Below are 17,336 nucleotides of genomic sequence, written 5' to 3'. Positions count from 1 at the left end.
ATAACAGGGCAGACTGTACACAAAGGCACTGCAGTAAATATGGTTTGCGTGTGTGTGTGTGTGTGTGTGTGTGTGTGTGTGTGTGTGTGTGTGTGTGTGTGTGTGTGTGTGTGTGTGTGTGTGTGTGCGTGCGTGCGTGCGTGCGTGCGTGCGTGCGTGCGTGCGTGCGTGCGTGCGTGCGTGCGTACGTACGTACGTGCGCTTGGTACGTGCGCTTGATGTGCACCCTAGCGCGCGACGCCTCCGAGATCCCATGCTGAGAGAACTAATGATATCCATAAAGCGCTCGCGGTCTCAGCAGCAATTATTGATTTCATCTCGTTGCCATTTAAGAAGGACTTGCGTTGGACTAATACGCAATCTCATGTCTGTTATTGTACGGCTGCATGAAGCGATAAAACAAAGCGCAGGCGTGTTCCGTCTGGAATGGATGCTGTACCCTGTCAGACAAGCTTAGTCAGACGTGAGCGGCCCGAACAGGAATGTGATTGGGTTATATACACGTATCTTTGATCATCCCCCGTTAATTGGGTATTGATTCCAGTTGGCTTGGATTAGCGTACACATCAAACAGATGTGTTCGCACGGGCACGCGCACGCACGCACACACGCACACACGCACGCACGCACGCACGCACGCACGCACGCACGCACGCACGCACGCACGCACGCACGCACGCACGCACGCACGCACGCACGATCTGAGATTCTTCTGTCATCAGTTTTAATACTTTACTTCCCTCTCAAAGGAGTGAGAAGTTTTTTTTGCTCACCAGCCGCTGTCGCAGCACCTGTTTACCTGGTAACCATGGTAAACAGGTGCGGTGATATTGTGGTTGTCTGCTGCAAAAATCTCCGCCGTTTTGTCTGTCTCATACATAGAGTTACGGGGTCTCATACTATGACTAGCCCTGCTGCTAGCCGCATCACACACTGACTGACTGTTGTCAGCGCATTCGCTTCCTCACTCTCTATACTACGGAGCGCACCGAGGCTCAAACATCAGCTGCGTTAATCGCACGTTAAAAAAATTATCGGCATTAAAAGGATTGTTTTTTAACTAGTTAATAGCGCGCTAAATTCGACAGGTATAATATATATATATAATAAAACTATGGGGTTTCTTACTAAACCATTTACACACATCATCAAGAAAAGCAGAAAAAAATTCCGGCTTTTCTTCGCCTATCGTTCGCCTGTTTTCAACGCTGTCTTAAAAGATTTGATGTCCTCAAAAGAATAGTGATACAAACGTGTGCGTGCATGTACATTGGTGTGTGCATACATGATGGGACATACAGTACAGCAGAGTGTCTGCAGAATGAGTTGCTAGCTCCCAGGCTGATGGATCAGACAGCTGTGGTCCCAGTCCAGCTGTCTTACATGAAGGCTATGATAATAGGATGTGTCACTTCAGTGTGACAGCCGTACTGGGAGCTCACCAGTTAACAGCCCACTGGTCTCCTTCATCCCAGCAAGAGCGAGCCCCGATTTACGAGCCAAGGTCGCAAATAGTAGCTTGTAGATGGGTTATTTTGGAATGTCTCATGGTAGATATTGTTCAAAGAGGATCAAAATAAATTCATCTTATTGAAGTGATACCGTTATGTCCCATTTCAACATTTTGTTAAAAACAGCCCCTACAAGCTTGTATCACATCACGTTGTGAGCTTGTAGATTAGCTGTTTTTGATGACTAGATGAAGCGGCCCTTAAACCTACGTCGCGCTGCCGATCCGCCACTATATGTGAGTCATAGGGTCAGAGTAGCTGTTGTACCCGTCTGCAGTGGTGTAAAGTAACTAAATACATTTGCTTAAGTACTGTACTTGAGTACAATTTTGAGGTATTTGTACTTTACTTCAATATTTCCAATTTTTCAATACTTTAGCTTTTACTCCACTACATCTTGGATCCAAATATTGTACTTTTACTACACTACAATTATTTGAAAACTTTAGTTATAGTTACTTTGTATGATGATTATTATTACAAAAAATACATTAACCACTTAGCCCTATAATACCTTTCGGCCTTTTGAAAATAGCCGATCTACAAGCTCACAATGTGTCACAATGCGACGCATAGTGAGATTGTAGATCTGCTATATGTGTAACGATATAGTAACTGCGATTTTAATTTGCAATGATCTACTATATCGTTTGCAAAAGCAAAATATTGTACCATTTTGGCTTTTTATCGAATCGTTTTGCAATGCAAATAATCATTTGTATGGAAACTAATTTTAAAAGAGGGGTCTAATTACCTTTCTTCCATATAGCTACTCTGGGTCTATCGATAAATGTGTTCATGTCAAGGTTTGTCCATATGTGTTGAAATATAATGTCCATGTATTTGCTAGAGAATCACAGCGTTTACTTATTTATATCCATAATAATAGATTTTTGACACGTTTCACACATATTTAATTTCCTTGCTAAATAGTTACTATGTCGATTTTAAATCATTGAATCGAATCGTATTGTATCGCCATGAATGAACCAATATCGTCCATCGTATCGTATCGTTAACCATGTATCGTGATGCGTATTGTATCGCTGTTAAAATGTACCGTTACACCCCTAGTACCTACCATACCTCTACTCTCCTCCCCAGTTAATGACACAAACCCTGTTTTGTGAATGTAGTTTGCATAACAAACACACCTCCTGTACCAATTAAATGCAACACTCTGCACCACCGAGAACCATTCAACACGGCCCTATCCATCTTTAATATCTGCCATAAATAAGCAACATTTTTATGAATAGCTTTTTTCTCTTTTGAATCTATTCTGGGCCCTCGAGGCCGGGGGCAGGAGGGAAATAACTTTCCATTATTCCTGGAGTCGTTCCCCGTTCTGTTGTGTGCTCATTGTGGCGTGCCGTAATGTAACGCTAATCTGCTGCCGGCGTCTGAATAGGCCCGGTGTCTGCCGCGGAGAGGCACAGAGTCTTCTAGCGGGTCGCGTTGTGCCTGGGTATTGAGCTCATTAAATGCTTTCTAATTCACTCTGTTACTGCAATAGTGTGCTGCTCTGTGGTGGCAGCGCTCAATTATTATTCAAACGTTAGAGAATACACTTGACACTGGCCTGCTTTTCCTCTTTCTTTATATGAGCGTGTAGAAAGCTGTTCCGTCGCTGTCTGATAGAAACCTTGTATGTCCAAGAGTGCAAAACCTTTCAGGACATTGAAAAGAAGAACCTGTGGGGGGCACGGTGGTGTTGCAGTCGGTATAGCGCTGTCGCCTCACAGTCTCTCTAGCGCCCACAGCGTCCCCCCACAGCGTCCCCCCACAGCGTCCCCCCACAGCGTCCCCCCACAGCGTCCCCCGGCGGAACCACTGTTCTAACATTATATCAAACCCATTCAGGCCTAGAATTATTTAATGCTATTGAAAAATAGCAGATATACAAGCTCACAGCTTGTATATCTGAGCTCGCAACTCAAATATTTGCTTCTGGGGGTGTCCCTGGAACAACATATTTTGATATGGGGATCCGCGGCCAAATTACATGTAATTTTGGAGGTCCTTGACATGAAAAAGTTTGAGAACCACTGTATTTAGAGGAAGGATTTAGAAGACATTTATCGAATGGGTTCGAAAATATTCAAAGACTCGCACAAAATGTTCACGATTTTCCAAAAATAGCAGATCTACAAGCTCGAGGCGCGGCACTCGGTGCCGCGCTGTGAGCTTGTAGATCTGCTATTTTTTTTAGTTAAAGCATAGCATAATGGTTAAAGTGGTTCAAAATCCAAAGTGACAAAGAATTCCGTTCAGGTCTAAAATTACTTAAAATGTGTCCTGACCAACAGATGACCACCAGTTCTTTATGTTAAAATGTCTCCTCCTGACCACACAGATGACCACCAGTTCAGCGAGGCCATTGCCGTCCTCTTCACCTGGGTGGACCGAGGCGAGGTCAACCGCCGCACGGCCAACCACTTCTACTCCATGATCCAGTCGGCCAACAGCCACGTGCGGCGGCTGATGGGCGAGAAGGCCCAGCACGAGGAAGAGATGGAGCTGGCCAAGGAGACGTTTAAGAACGCCCTGATGGCCATCCTGAACCAGTGTAAGAACAACACCAGCAGCACATTGTTACGTTGTTATTTCTTTTTTTATTTAACCTTACAATTTACAATTCAGGCATTTAGCAGACACTCTTGATCCAGAGTGACTTACAATAAGCAAGATAATACATCAATACAATAAGCAAGGTAATACATTGATACATCAACATCAGTACATCAAATGCATAGAACTATCAATCTAGACAAAAATAACGAAGGTAGACCAAGCACCTAGTCAGTAAAAAGTGTTATATAAAAACCTAGGGAAAAGAAATGCTATCTAGCTTTCATGTATGGTCATTGAGGGTAGGCGAGTGCTACGGTAAGTGCTATGGGCCTAGTTGGAGTCTGAAGAGGTGAGTCTTAAGGCCACGGCGGAAGCTAGGGAGTGAGTCTGTTGTTCTATGTGCGACAGGGAGTTTATTCCACAGTTTGGGGGGCCAGGAGGGTGAATTTTCTAGGACGAGTGGATTTTTGTCCTGGGGTTTTTAGCGACGGTTCTGTCAGCATCCCTGTGGTGGCTGATCTGAACCTTTATTGATGCAGGAGAAATAGAACATGTATTATTTTTTTATGAGGGAGGAGAGCCCTGTCCAGGGAAGAAGCATGTACACATCAATTAGATATAAACAATCAATTGCATGAAAACAGAAGAACCAAGAAGTGCAAACAGAGTCATAAAGCGAGTTATGAATTCAGCCTGGTTTGCCAGAGAAAACACTGCCACTGTAATGTTACTGTAAACATAAGGTTTTAATGTTGACGTTTTTCAAACCTTCAAAATGTTGCTTTAAAAGTAGAAGTTCTTTTTACTGTTGAGCACACACCTTGTACAGGGTTCCCACACATTTTTACCAATTAATTTCCAAAACCTTTCCAAAACTTTTCCAGAATATTTAACCCAATTTCCAGGACTATATAACAATAATTCAGCTCAATAACAGGTCGCTTACTCCTATGTGCAATGCCCAAAGACAGGTAGTGTATGCCAGTGGTTCTCAACCTTTTCAGGCTGTGACCCCCAAAATAATCATGTTTTAACTGGGGACTCAACGCGAGGCGTTGTGAGCATGTAGATCGGCTATTTTCACAATTTCTGCCTCTAATATTTGACAATTTGGCCAATGTTGAATTTGTCATTTCAGAGGTATTAACAAAATCAATAACCTAAAACAATGCATAGCTATCTTTTCCAGGACCTTCCAGGACCCTTAATAAATTCCCAAACTTTTCCAGTACTGGAAAAATATTTTTCTAATTTCAAAATATTTCCAGGAATTTCATGACCGTGGGAACCCTGCCTTGTATGTTCAAAGGCGTTACTTTCCAGGAGGTTGATGTTCAAGTCGGAGACAGTCAATGGATCCAATAGTTATTATTTAGTCACAAGTTCTTCGAGTTCCACAGCCAGATTTAAAGTTGTACCATGTAACTTTTTTTATAAAACAAATCTTAAAATTGTCCTAACTGTTAAATCGCTAAAGTTTTAGAACACCCACTCCGTGAATTTCAGCCTGTAAAGCCTTCTCTATATATGTAAACTGCGATCCTTGCCGTGGACCGGATCTCGCGCCAAAATTGCGTCATCACACTACCGGCCAATCACAGCGAGGGTTATACAACTGCCGGCCAATCACAGCGCATCTTGAAGTGGGGTCGCTATGGCAGCCATATTTGTTGTCGCCCGTTTGTACCATCCCTTCTCTAGGTAATTTCGCCTACCAGGCAGGGTGAAGGAGTCCGTATCTCTGGAATTACTGAACGCACAGGAACAAGGGACCCCTCAAAAGATAGATCTCAGCGAGGTGGAGGCAGACGCGGGGGTCTGAAGGTACGAAAAACGGCCGAAAGACGCGGACGCGACCGCGGTTTGCTATAGGGCTAATGACCACTAGTTGGGCATCTTACACAGTATAGCTTTAACCACTTTCATTAAAAAAAAGGTATTCTTCAAAAATAGCTGATGTACAATCTCACAGTGCGATACGATGCATTGTGAGCTCATTTATTGGCTATTTTTGCGAACGAATTTATGAAAATAGAAAACACGCAGACACAAGGTTTCTGCCTGACAGTGACAAGGAGTTAAAGATGTGACGACATTAACATTATGCTACAGTAGGTCACATGGCAGCACGATGCATCACATGATGCAAAATGCATCACTAGTCATGCTGAAATACAAAAATATCTCAAAACAAAGATTGAACACAAAACATAACTCAGGATTGTGTTGATTGTGTCCCAAACAACAATAAAATAAGATGTGGTTGTCCCAGAGGTGAAGTGGTCCTTTAAGTCATTTGACGTTTCTTCCTTCACCATTTTAATGCCCCGGCTCCTTGGAAGTCATTTTCTCTTGCCGGGGTCTTAGCCCAGTCTCCATGACAACCCTGCCTCCATCCATCCGTCCCGCCATCAGCTCCATTATGATTGGGTGATTAGGTCAGCGGTACAGAGGGCTGCGCCATAACCTTCTCACTCACATGTCTGGGAGGACATTAACGCCGGAGGACAGGACAGACGGCAAAATGGGAACAGCAGTTTAATATTTCGTCACTGTCGGGCAGAAACCTTGTATCTCCAAGTTTCAAATTTGTACGATTTTTCGCAAAGTAAAGCCCTGCTTCACCATAAGGCTGTTGCACAAAAGTCGTGAAAACAGCTCTACAAGATCTGCTTATAGATCGGCTGTTTTCACTAGTTTAAATCATTTTTAAAATGATAAACACAAAACAAACGGTTTTGGACATACAAGGTTTCCACCCGACAACGACGATTTGCAGAATGTTGGCACGAGGCGAGGCGAGGCAAGTTTATTTGTAAAGCGTGTTTCATCTGACCACAGGAGTACTCGGGCCTTGTCTTTGTCCATGTGATCAGCCGTTAACTTCTAGTCGAGCCTGAAGGTGCCGCTTCTGGAACAAGGGCTTCCATCTTGCATGGCAGGCAGGGGTGTCGCAACAAATTCGGGGCCCTGGGTACAAGGATTCACTGCATGAATATGACTGGGAACGCATTATTACGCATTATTTTGTGCTTTAACTATTGAAAAAATAGATCTACAAGCTCAAAAGAGCTTGTAGTTCTGTTATTTTTCAATAGCTTAATAATTAAGGCCCTCCACCCTGGGTAACTCAGTCCCACTCCCCCCCCCCCCCCCCCTGTGACACCCCTGATGGCAGGATCTTAGTCCATGTTGATGTAAAACACGTTTGACTGTGGAGTGTGGACACTGTCCAGCAGCTTCTAATTCATTGCAGACCTGCTTTTTGGTGGTTCTAGGTTTACTCTTGATCATCCTGACCAATCTTCTCTCAGCAGTAGGTGATAGCTTCACTTTCTTCCTGATCGTGGCAATGACACCACTGTGCCTTGCATCCATCTTCAACCGCTTATCTGGAGTCGGGTTGCAGGGGCAGCAGCTCCAGCAAAGAGCTCCAAACTTCCCTTTTCTGAGCAACATTAACAACTTGTGAGCTTAGTGAGCTCGTAGATTGGCTATTTCTATTGTTGCCTAAAGTATAATGACATGCCCAGAATAGGGGTGCAAGGTTGAAAGTGGTTAAGTGTGTCTGTGCCTCTGTGGGTTTTCTTTTTTCTTTTATTTATGATTTATCATTTTTCTTTTCTTTTTTTTCTTTTTACAACATAGACAGAACACAGTGGTAGCCAGATCATCATTATGGATCATGTCCCCATTAAAAAAAGACAAAAGACTCAACAAGAACAGGACAAACAACGCGCATACTAACAATTGGACAAGACCAAACCTAAACCTACCAACAAAACAAGAACAAACATAAACAAAACATAACACATACCTTAAACAGTCTGTGGGTTTTATACATATTTAACTCATGAAAAGTGCTGTATTAACTTGTGACTAAATAATAACTAACACGTATCTTTCCCTTTCATGACATACCGGTACAAGGTTTCTGCCGACAGGACAAAAGTGACAATGACGTGTCAACACTTGATGACAGCGGAACATTTGCGGTGCATTAGGACACGCTGCTTCAGTGCGCTCCGCTCCACATTATAACAAAGTTGAGCTGTTTTCCACATATAATGTAAGACGAGATGGGCTCTTTTACCGCAGAGCCCTCATAGTCATAACACATAGTGAACAGTAGTGGAGAGACTGAGAGAGTCTCCTGGTAGTCATATGTGCAAGGGTGCCTGACAGAGTCTTGGAGTCCAGGGACGGAAGGCTCTAGCAGGGGTAAGTACTGAGCACTGGTCCCTTCTAGAGGTACAGTATATCAGAAAGGAACAGGAGGCATTTTAGCTCAGTCGCAGGTAGGCCACACCACATCTCTCTTTTCCTCTCTCCTCCTCTCTATTGAAAAAGTATGCGATAACGTCTCGCTGCGCGGTGATTATGGGTTCATATGGACACGACGTGAAGTGTCCATACTTATTACCCGGCTAATAAATACAATTAATAATTTGACTCAAAACTAAATACAAAACAAAGTGATTAGGCAGCGGTCCACTATAGTGCGGAGCGGTCATTATTCTGCTATAATTCACCGCTGATTTCAGCGCTTGACCAATCAGAATCAAGCATTCAACCGAGCCGGGTAATAAATGTAATGAATTGATATATATTTTAACCACTTGAACCCTAGCATCCCTATTCTGGGGGGGCGAGCATTCGCTGAAAATCGCCGAGTTACTATACAAGGAGAATAGATTTGGTGTAGAACTCCAGTCAATAAAGTATATAGGTTTTAAGTGGTTAAACGTTCACTGAAAGTGCAATTTTGTTTTTCTAAAATGTAATTATAGATCTTCTGGCTTCATTGGGCACCAATCCTGAGTATTCTGTTTAAATATGTGGATTTTGTGTCCCTGTTTATCCAGGCATGGTCAGTAAAAAGAGATCGTTGAACACTTTCAGTTTTATCCACAGTAAAAGCAATGTCTGTATGAAACAGAGAACAGAAATACTATTAAAGGCAACATTTAGGCTACAGAATTCATGGCTAGTAACGACTGAAGTGCTTCTGTTTGTTGTTGTTTTTTGGAGGATATATACAACCATGTCCCTACATTTTGATAATTGGGAAAAGAACAAAATCAACCCAAACAGTTTGTTTGTCTCCAAAACTCTCAGCTCAAGAGCAAAAAGATCAATTTGGTGTCTCCCCGGGAATCAAATATTGGATTATTATACTTTTTTTAAATGTATAAATAAAATAAATACATGTGGGAAAACGTTAATAAAACAGGATATTTAATCCCCTCTCGCCCCCTTTAAAGAGAAAGCGAGGCCAGAGTGCTTCCATCCATACAGGAGATGTACTGTAAATGTAAGCGCCACTCACTGTGGATGAATGTTGCCTTTGTCAGCCCTGAAGGAAGTGAATCTGCAGGTGATGAATGTACAGTAAGTACAGTAGACCACAAGACGGGAGAGAGACTAGCGCACGACCCATCATCCTCTGTCAATCCTTATGAAACATATTTCATGGAAAACGTTTAGCTTTCCCCCCTCGAATTGAAGCTCATTGCATGTATGAGAACAGGCATGTGCACACATAGACATCAAAGGGGGCTCGAGCCCCTGCGTTTTTATCCATCTGTAAAACGTGCTCTCTCCAGACCATGAGTTCAGTTTTTACTATAGTAATAAATGCAAATGCCCTCTTTCCATGCCATATCTGTAGGCAGCATAAAAGAGAATTGCCTTGTCCAAACTCTAATGTTGAAAGAATTGCCCTCTATGTGTAGAAATCCATGCCGTTACGCCACATCTCCAAGTATTGACTTGGTTATGCTTAGTTCAGTGTGATATCACATACCGAAAATAGCCGACCTCCAAGCTCAGAACACGCCGCACTGCGACATGTTGTGAGCTTGGAGGTCACGGTGGCGCAGTCGGGGGCACAGTGGCGTAGTCGGTAGCGATGCCGCCTCACAGCTAGAAGGTCCTGGGTTCGATTCCCGCCGGGGGACAGTGTGGACGCTGGGGCTGTGTTCTCTCCTCCGCATCATCAGTGCCCGCACCCTAGGTGGGGTTGGCGAAAGGGCCTTTCCGTGTGGAGTTTGCATGTTCTCCCCATGTCTCCTAGGGTAGATACCTTCACAAAAACATGCAGTAATCCTGGTCTCTATACTGCCTCTCCCTGGCCAGTAAGGCCAGCCTGATGGAGGGGAAAGGAACTGGTTGGAATAACGTGTTCCTTCCAACCGGGGAAACTCCCCCCTGTCAGGTGAAAAGAAGCAACTTGGACTCCTCATGCATGGAAGGAAGCATGAGGTCAGTCTGTTGCTCTCCCCAGCAGAGGGAGTGTAGCGCCCAGTATTACATTAGATAATTGACACTGTGGGAAAAATTAAAAAGAGTAAAAGGTGTGTCTGGTCTCTCTCCCCCGTCTGGTGAGTGAAAGCTCAGTCGCTGATGGTTCCAAACGCTGCATAAAAGGCTTGTCTTGTCTTGACCCCCACCCTCCTCTTCCTCCTCTTCCTCATTCCCCCCAAAGTCGAGCAGATCACGACCGTTTTCACCGCCGCCACGAGACAAAAGGCCTGGGACCATTTCTCAAAAGCGCAGCGCAAGAACATAGACATTTGGCGCAAGCAGTGCGAGGTTGGTATACCTTTTGTTTGTTTTCCCTCTCCCTCTCCCTCTCCCTCTCCTTAAACCAGTGGTTCTCAACCTGTGGGTCAAATTATTTGGGGGGGTCCCCAGATGATTGGCTCAATGTGCAACTTTGTTTTCTCTCAACAGTAAACAAACTAACATAAAGTTTAAGCGTATAGAGGGTATCTGCACATTTCTAAAGTGACAATTTAAGGACTTTTTAATACCTCTAAGATGACAAATTAAACATTGGCCAAATTGTCAAATATTAGAGGCAGAATTTGGGAAAATATTTTCACAATAGAACCGTGTTATATAAAATGCAATGCCTCAACTCTCAGTGTTCATCAGGGTGGGGGGGGGGGTCCCCCCAGTTAAAATATGATTATTTTGGGGGTCGCAGCCTGAAAAGGTTGAGAAACACTGCCTTAAACCACTTAAAATTGTTGTTTGCTGTAATTTATTTTATTACATTTTTTTATGTGTTTTCCTTTCCCTGCGAGGGGTTGGCCGACACCAGAGCTGTTCTGAGTGCTGTGCCCTCACAGACAGACCCAAGGACAGGAGAGACAAACAGACGTTAAGCTTTGATGTTTTGAGTCATTTGCACTTTCCTCTCTCTCTCGCTCTCTCTCTCTCTCTCTCTCTCTCTCTCTCTCTCTCTCTCTCTCTCTCTCTCTTCTCTCTTTCTCTCTCTCTCTCTCTCCAGTGGCGTCAGTTCAGAAAAAGCTAAGGTATGGCAACATGACTTAGCGTGCGTGCAAGACACCAGTCATGTTGCCATACCTTAGCAACAGGCATGATACATTTATTTTAAGTAAGTACATTTTATTTTTCCCCGTTTCTACGGTTTCTTGGGCTGGATATGGCAGCCTGGAACAGTTGTTCAAGTGCAGCTAAACCTGGCATGTTAGTAAACGTGCCACAATTAACAATAATGCATTGCACCTGTGCAGCTGACCTGTGGAACCTGGGAATATACCATCTTGTCAAGATGGGGAGAATACAAGTGTGGAGAATATAATTGTATAATACCTTGTTAAAGGGACCATTTTGTTAAATTGTGCATTTGTAGTTGTTTTACTGTAATTTAACAACATAATAACCAGCACAGATAGACAAAGAGACATTCATGGATTTATATTTAAAAGTAAATTGTATTTCCCCCACTGGGTATGGGCAGCTGCATACCCCTGCCATACCTAATTGACGCCCCTGCCTCCTTCTCCCTCTCTCCCTCTCTCTCTCTCTCTCTCTCTCTCTCTCTCTCTCTCTCTCTCTCTCTCTCTCTCTCTCTCTCTCTCTCTCTCTCACCCGCCAGCAGAGCGTAGGTTCTAAACACCTCCTGGAAAGCATGGAAGGCGCTACCATGGCAACTGCGGTTTCCAAGGTTAAGGCTCTGATCAATTATTTATCCGGAGTCAAATCTATAAGGAGTCAGAACATCACAACGCTCAGGGAAGAAAATAAACATAAAAGAAGGGAAACATTAGTCTGAGACACTGGGTTCAAACAGTGCTTGGGGGAGAATAATGTGGAGACATAAAAGTGACAGACTTAAAGTCAGACTGTCTGTTTTATTTATTCTTACAGCATTTGTCTGTACGGAGTGAACGCTGAAAAAGCAACAACGCGACGTCAGAAACGTATTTTTTTAAATTGTAAAGTACATAAATAAATACATTTCCGGTCATTAGTATTTTTACAACAAGGGTTCATATTTTAGATTTTAATTAGAGAAAAGAAAAAGTGAGTGTTAAAATGTTTTCCTTTGCTTCGTTCTATTGTTTTATCGCGTTTACCATGCTAGAATGTGGGGCATGCGTATGCATGGGGGCATGCGTACAAAATATGTCTTTTTAGACACAATAAGCCAGCAGTTTCTTTATTGCTATTTACAGTAACACTTCTAGCCCCCATAAGTCACTTCCAACCACGAAAGGTTGCGTTGTATCTTGGGAATGGGCTTATTCTGTGTAAAATTACATATTTAGCCACTTGTACGCATGCCCCCAACCACTGAAATAAGAATCTCTAAAACAATAGAAAGAAGTAAATGAAATCAATTTAACACTCATCTTTTATATTCTTTAATTACAATCTAAAATATGAACCTTTGTTGTAAAAAACTAAAGTTGTCCTTTGAATTATGTTTAACTCTTTTACTGCCATGTATATGATTGTATAAGGATCTAAGGATGTCTTTTAATGCCATAAAAGTAGCTTACCTTTGCGATTTTATAAAAAAAACACCCATCCGTTATTTCCAACCGCATTCTTTTGTAAAAGACCAGCGTATTCCTCACCATGTTGTAAAAAAAAAAAAAAAAAAAGTCGAACGGTGAGCCGTTCCAATGAACAAGGCTTAAGTTTGTCCCTCGGTTGCACCAGTTGAAGACATAGAAATACAGAAACTAGATCCTGCCGCCATTGTTGTTTATGTGCGCTCCAGATTTGAGACTAGCGTTACGGGAGCTGCTACTACTCTACACACCCGCGCCACGCCTCATCTGCTTACAGTGCTCAGACAGGGAAAAGAACGAACGCTCGTCATGGTGCGGAGGATAAAAGAACGAGCGTTCGTTCGGCGGCAAGAGAGTTAATCGTGTGACGAGAAGTTGTCAAAAATAAGTGTACGTGAATATGGAATGGTTATTGTGAAGAAAAAACAAAAACACGTAAAAAAGAAAGAAAGAAAGAAACTAGGCAAAAAAATAGTCCTGTTGCTGTCTGTGGGGGCAAAAATAATGTAAAACATTCATCCTTGCTATTGCCACACCCTCATCCAAATCAGTCAGTACCATCACATTTTAACATTTCCGTACAAACAAAGAGGTAAGAGAGATTAGTAGATTAGTGCTTCTCAAACAGTTTCATGTCAAAGACCCCTAAATTGTATTTGGCCCTGGACCTCCATTTGGAAATATTTTATGCCAGGGGGGGGACCCCCATAAGAAGAATTATGTTTTTATTTTAATAATATTCTATTTAAGAAAAATCAAGATTCACTTTTTCTATTGCTGCTTTATAAGCATTTTTTTCATCTCTAAATTAGACCGTTGGAGCCTTACAGGCCTGTAACTCTGAGACTCCTCTGAGACTACTCTGAGAGAATGGTGGATCCACCATTCGTCCACCCATAATGAACACTGAGGTGTTTTGTGTAGATTTAGATACAAACTTCTATCAATTGGGGGTCCGTGGCCTGATGATTTTTTTTGGGGGGGGGCCCAAATGATTAACTTAATGTCCAACACAGTTTTCTCACTAAACAGTAAACAAACCAACATAAAGTGTAAGTGCATAGCACATTTCTAAAGTGACAATTTAAGGACCTTTTAATACTTATGAAATGACAAAACATTGGCCAAATTGTCAAATATTAGAGCAGAACTTGTGAAAATAGACAAACTACATGCTCGCGAGGCGTTGTGAGCATGTAGATCTGCTATTTTCACCATAGAACCGTGTCATACAAAATGTAATGCCTCAACTCTTAGTGCTCGTCAGGGTGGGGGGTCCCCAGTTAAAATATGATTATTTTGGGGGTCGCGGCCTGAAAAGGTTGAGAACCACTGCACTAAGTAATGCCACGACTTCACAAGTATTATAAATGTGCTTTTTTTTAAAAGCACAGCTGGTAAGTCCAAGTACCAACCATAGCTCACAGAGCTGGGAAACAGTCGTCACGGGTCGACTGTACACGACATCATGCAGAATCTATTCCCCCGCGTCAAAACCATCATTATTCTCTCTGAAATGTGCTGTGAAATCAGAGATGGGGAAATGGAGACGTAATGAGTGCAGCAGCCATACAGTCGGCCGATGGACGTGATTCTCTGGGCTTGTGAGGAATAGATGGGAGATAACGCAGGCAGCCTGTTCCGTTCCGCAGCCGAACAGTGCTGCCTGCCTCGCTGATAACAAACAAAGCTTCCCCTGGCTTATATTCTCCCACAACTGGAGCTTCTCTCTAAGTATTATAACTTTATCTGAGGAGCGCAGGAGATGCTGGAACGAGGGAGATTAAAGTGGATGACGTGTCCTACTTTACTGCATGTCGGTGCCATGGAAACCAGGATGGGATTGACGTCTTCTTGACAAGTCAATGTCGTACAGTTTCTGGGAAAATGACTGTTAAAAAAAAGGAATTGGATTTGTTATGATCAGCGATAGATAAAAAGGAGGGGGGTTGGGGATAGCCATTTAAGCCCTATAGCCTTAAAATATAAGGCTATATAATAATAAGGCAAATAAAAAAGGGCCAAATAGGGACACCTGGGTTAACGTATATGGAGTAAATTGTTGACTTTTGATTATCAAACTTATGAGAGTAAAGTACATTTCTCATAAGGAAATTAATGTTTTATATAATTCAGTCTGACCAGAAGCAGACTGCCCCCCTCCCCCTCCCTGCTGGTGATGACACTTCGCTGGCACTTTGGCTAAGAGTGCAATAGGCAGACGCAGACCCTTTGAAGTGTCACAGAAAAGCCTGCTTGCTTTAAATCGGGTTTAGCAGCTCAGACTCATCAGGCGTATTGATCAGTGGATGCACTGCAGTAGAATCACTCCTACAGCATGATGCAAGGGATGGAAACCAGACACCAGGCACACAGCAATATTATGTTTTAAAGGAGTAGTTCATACAAAGAATTACTTGTTTTTCTATCAACTAGGCTGGATTTAGATTTAAAAGATCTGCAAATCCTAGCCTAAATCTGATTTATTTCTCAAATCCGATCTTTTGGCCAGACTGTTCACACTGCATTTGCCAGTGACCAGATCTGATCTGTGTGTTCAGAGTGATTTGAACAACATCAATATTTGCATATAAATAGCCCCCACAGAGGCTGACATTCTTCAACTTCAAGATCATATACATGTTATGATAGCACATCAGCTCCAGTATGGTGAACACATCCTCCATGATTCCCAGCTGAAAGGAGTCCAAGCTGTCAGTCATGTGACTACTGGCCAATCACAGCGCGTCTTTTCTGGGACTTCATCTTGTAATGTTTCCATCCTGTTCCGATGTTGCGCGGCTCAGCTGTTCTTAGAGGCTGCGTATGAAAAGACCCGCCCCCTCCTGCCTCTGATTGGCCAAGCAAACTTCCGTGGTCGCCGAGTCCGCGAGGCATGCGCCCCAGAGCCGAAGGAGGCGTCTACCTTTCTATGTCTATGGCTGAAAGGTTTATGTATTGTAGCGCCCCTAGTGGCAGAGTGGTGAGTGAATGAAAAGTGTATCAGTAGTTCCTGGAGGGTGGATTGAACTACACAATACTAAAATGATCCATATACTGTATACATGTATACCTGTAGTTTGAACACTACCTGTCCACTAAATTGAATGGTATTGTGTCTGAAGGTAGCAGTTTACCATGAGAAATGTCACAGCTTGTCTGCGTCCGTGTAGACGAGTACACATTTTTACAGTCTATGGGCAAACCCCCCAAAAAAATTTCAGGGGAACCACTCTACCAGAATGGGTTTGCCACTCTGACATCACGCTCTGGCTTCACTGTGATGCCACACTAACAGAATCCCTTTTATGCCCATATATGGAGTTCCCTGATGTCATCAATATTAATGATGACCTTTTAGAGAGATCCCTGTGAGGGGGAACAAATCCCTGTTATGCCCATATATGGAGATATGGCGATCCCTGTGATACCAGGGGAACAAATCCCTTTTATGCCCATATATGGAGATCCCTGATGTCCACATCCCTGATGTCCACATCACTGTGGCGCGACCTCGCCCTATTGTCACCCTGAGGCGTCTTACTAGTAGAGATGTTACCGATCAATCGGCAATGGATCGGATCGGGCCGATCAAAGCGTGATCGGCGATAATCGGTGGTTTAGATCAAAAGGTAAATTCACCGATCCGATCCGATCGGTGCATCCGATCAACCAGCCGTTCAGTATGCCCACTTGAGGCCATTTTGGGGTATTGATTTCCACAGTGCTGAAGGAATAATTAGTTACTGCTATGATAATAAATACATAGTAATGCTGGTAAATAACTATAAGGCAAATATATAAATGAATTCATGAGTGAATGAATGAATTAAAGTTAAAACATTAACATTTAGAAAATATAAATAATAACTTGATCGGATCTGTGATTGATCGGGATCGGGTGATCAAACTTTTGTGATCGGTGCTCGATGATCGGTTCCAAAATACCTGATCGGACCATCCCTACTTACTAGTTGTATTTCATACTATACAATATTTTGAACTTGTGACTTGTCTCCTATTTCTGAAACTGTTCTACACGTTGGCATAACGGCTGACCAACGCTAGCCAGATACGATTGACCCACTAGGGAGAATGTATCCGACTATCCCTGTCTTAAAAAAATATCTTCAATAATAAGCATTCAGTATTCTACACCTCAATAAAATGTGTTTTAGATTAGTTCAGGTTTTGAGGATGTTATCTATGCTTTATGCTTACTGCATGGTGATACATCTAGAAGGGCAAAGGAAAGGTTTTGTATAAAGAAACCTTAAAACCGCTCTCAACCTGGACCCCCTATATTTTGGCCAAGTCGTTGTTGTCAATATTGTCAAAATTTTTCAAAATCAGCTAAAAAGCTTAAGTGGTTCAAATAATATACTTTGTCGTGTCGAAAAGGAGACTTTTTTTAATCCCC

The 17,336-nt window shown here is 42.8% G+C and overlaps 1 protein-coding gene across 1 annotated transcript in view; it reads left to right on the top strand.

Moving 5' to 3' along the window:
- enox1 (ecto-NOX disulfide-thiol exchanger 1) overlaps nucleotides 1–17,336 on the top strand; it is a gene marked incomplete at both ends in the record, with an annotated part of 69,961 nt that overhangs the window by 33,995 nt on the left and 18,630 nt on the right. The window contains 2 exons of the mRNA XM_080752846.1: nucleotides 3,868–4,080; nucleotides 10,573–10,679. Of these exons, the coding sequence (XP_080608972.1) occupies nucleotides 3,868–4,080; nucleotides 10,573–10,679 (320 nt within the window). The remainder of the gene's footprint in view (nucleotides 1–3,867; nucleotides 4,081–10,572; nucleotides 10,680–17,336) is intronic.

Source organism: Nannobrachium achirus (assembly GCF_963921795.1).
Source record: "Nannobrachium achirus genome assembly, chromosome: 22".
Taxonomy (NCBI): Eukaryota; Metazoa; Chordata; class Actinopteri; order Myctophiformes; family Myctophidae; genus Nannobrachium; species Nannobrachium achirus.
This window is presented reverse-complemented; position numbering and strand designations above follow the sequence as displayed.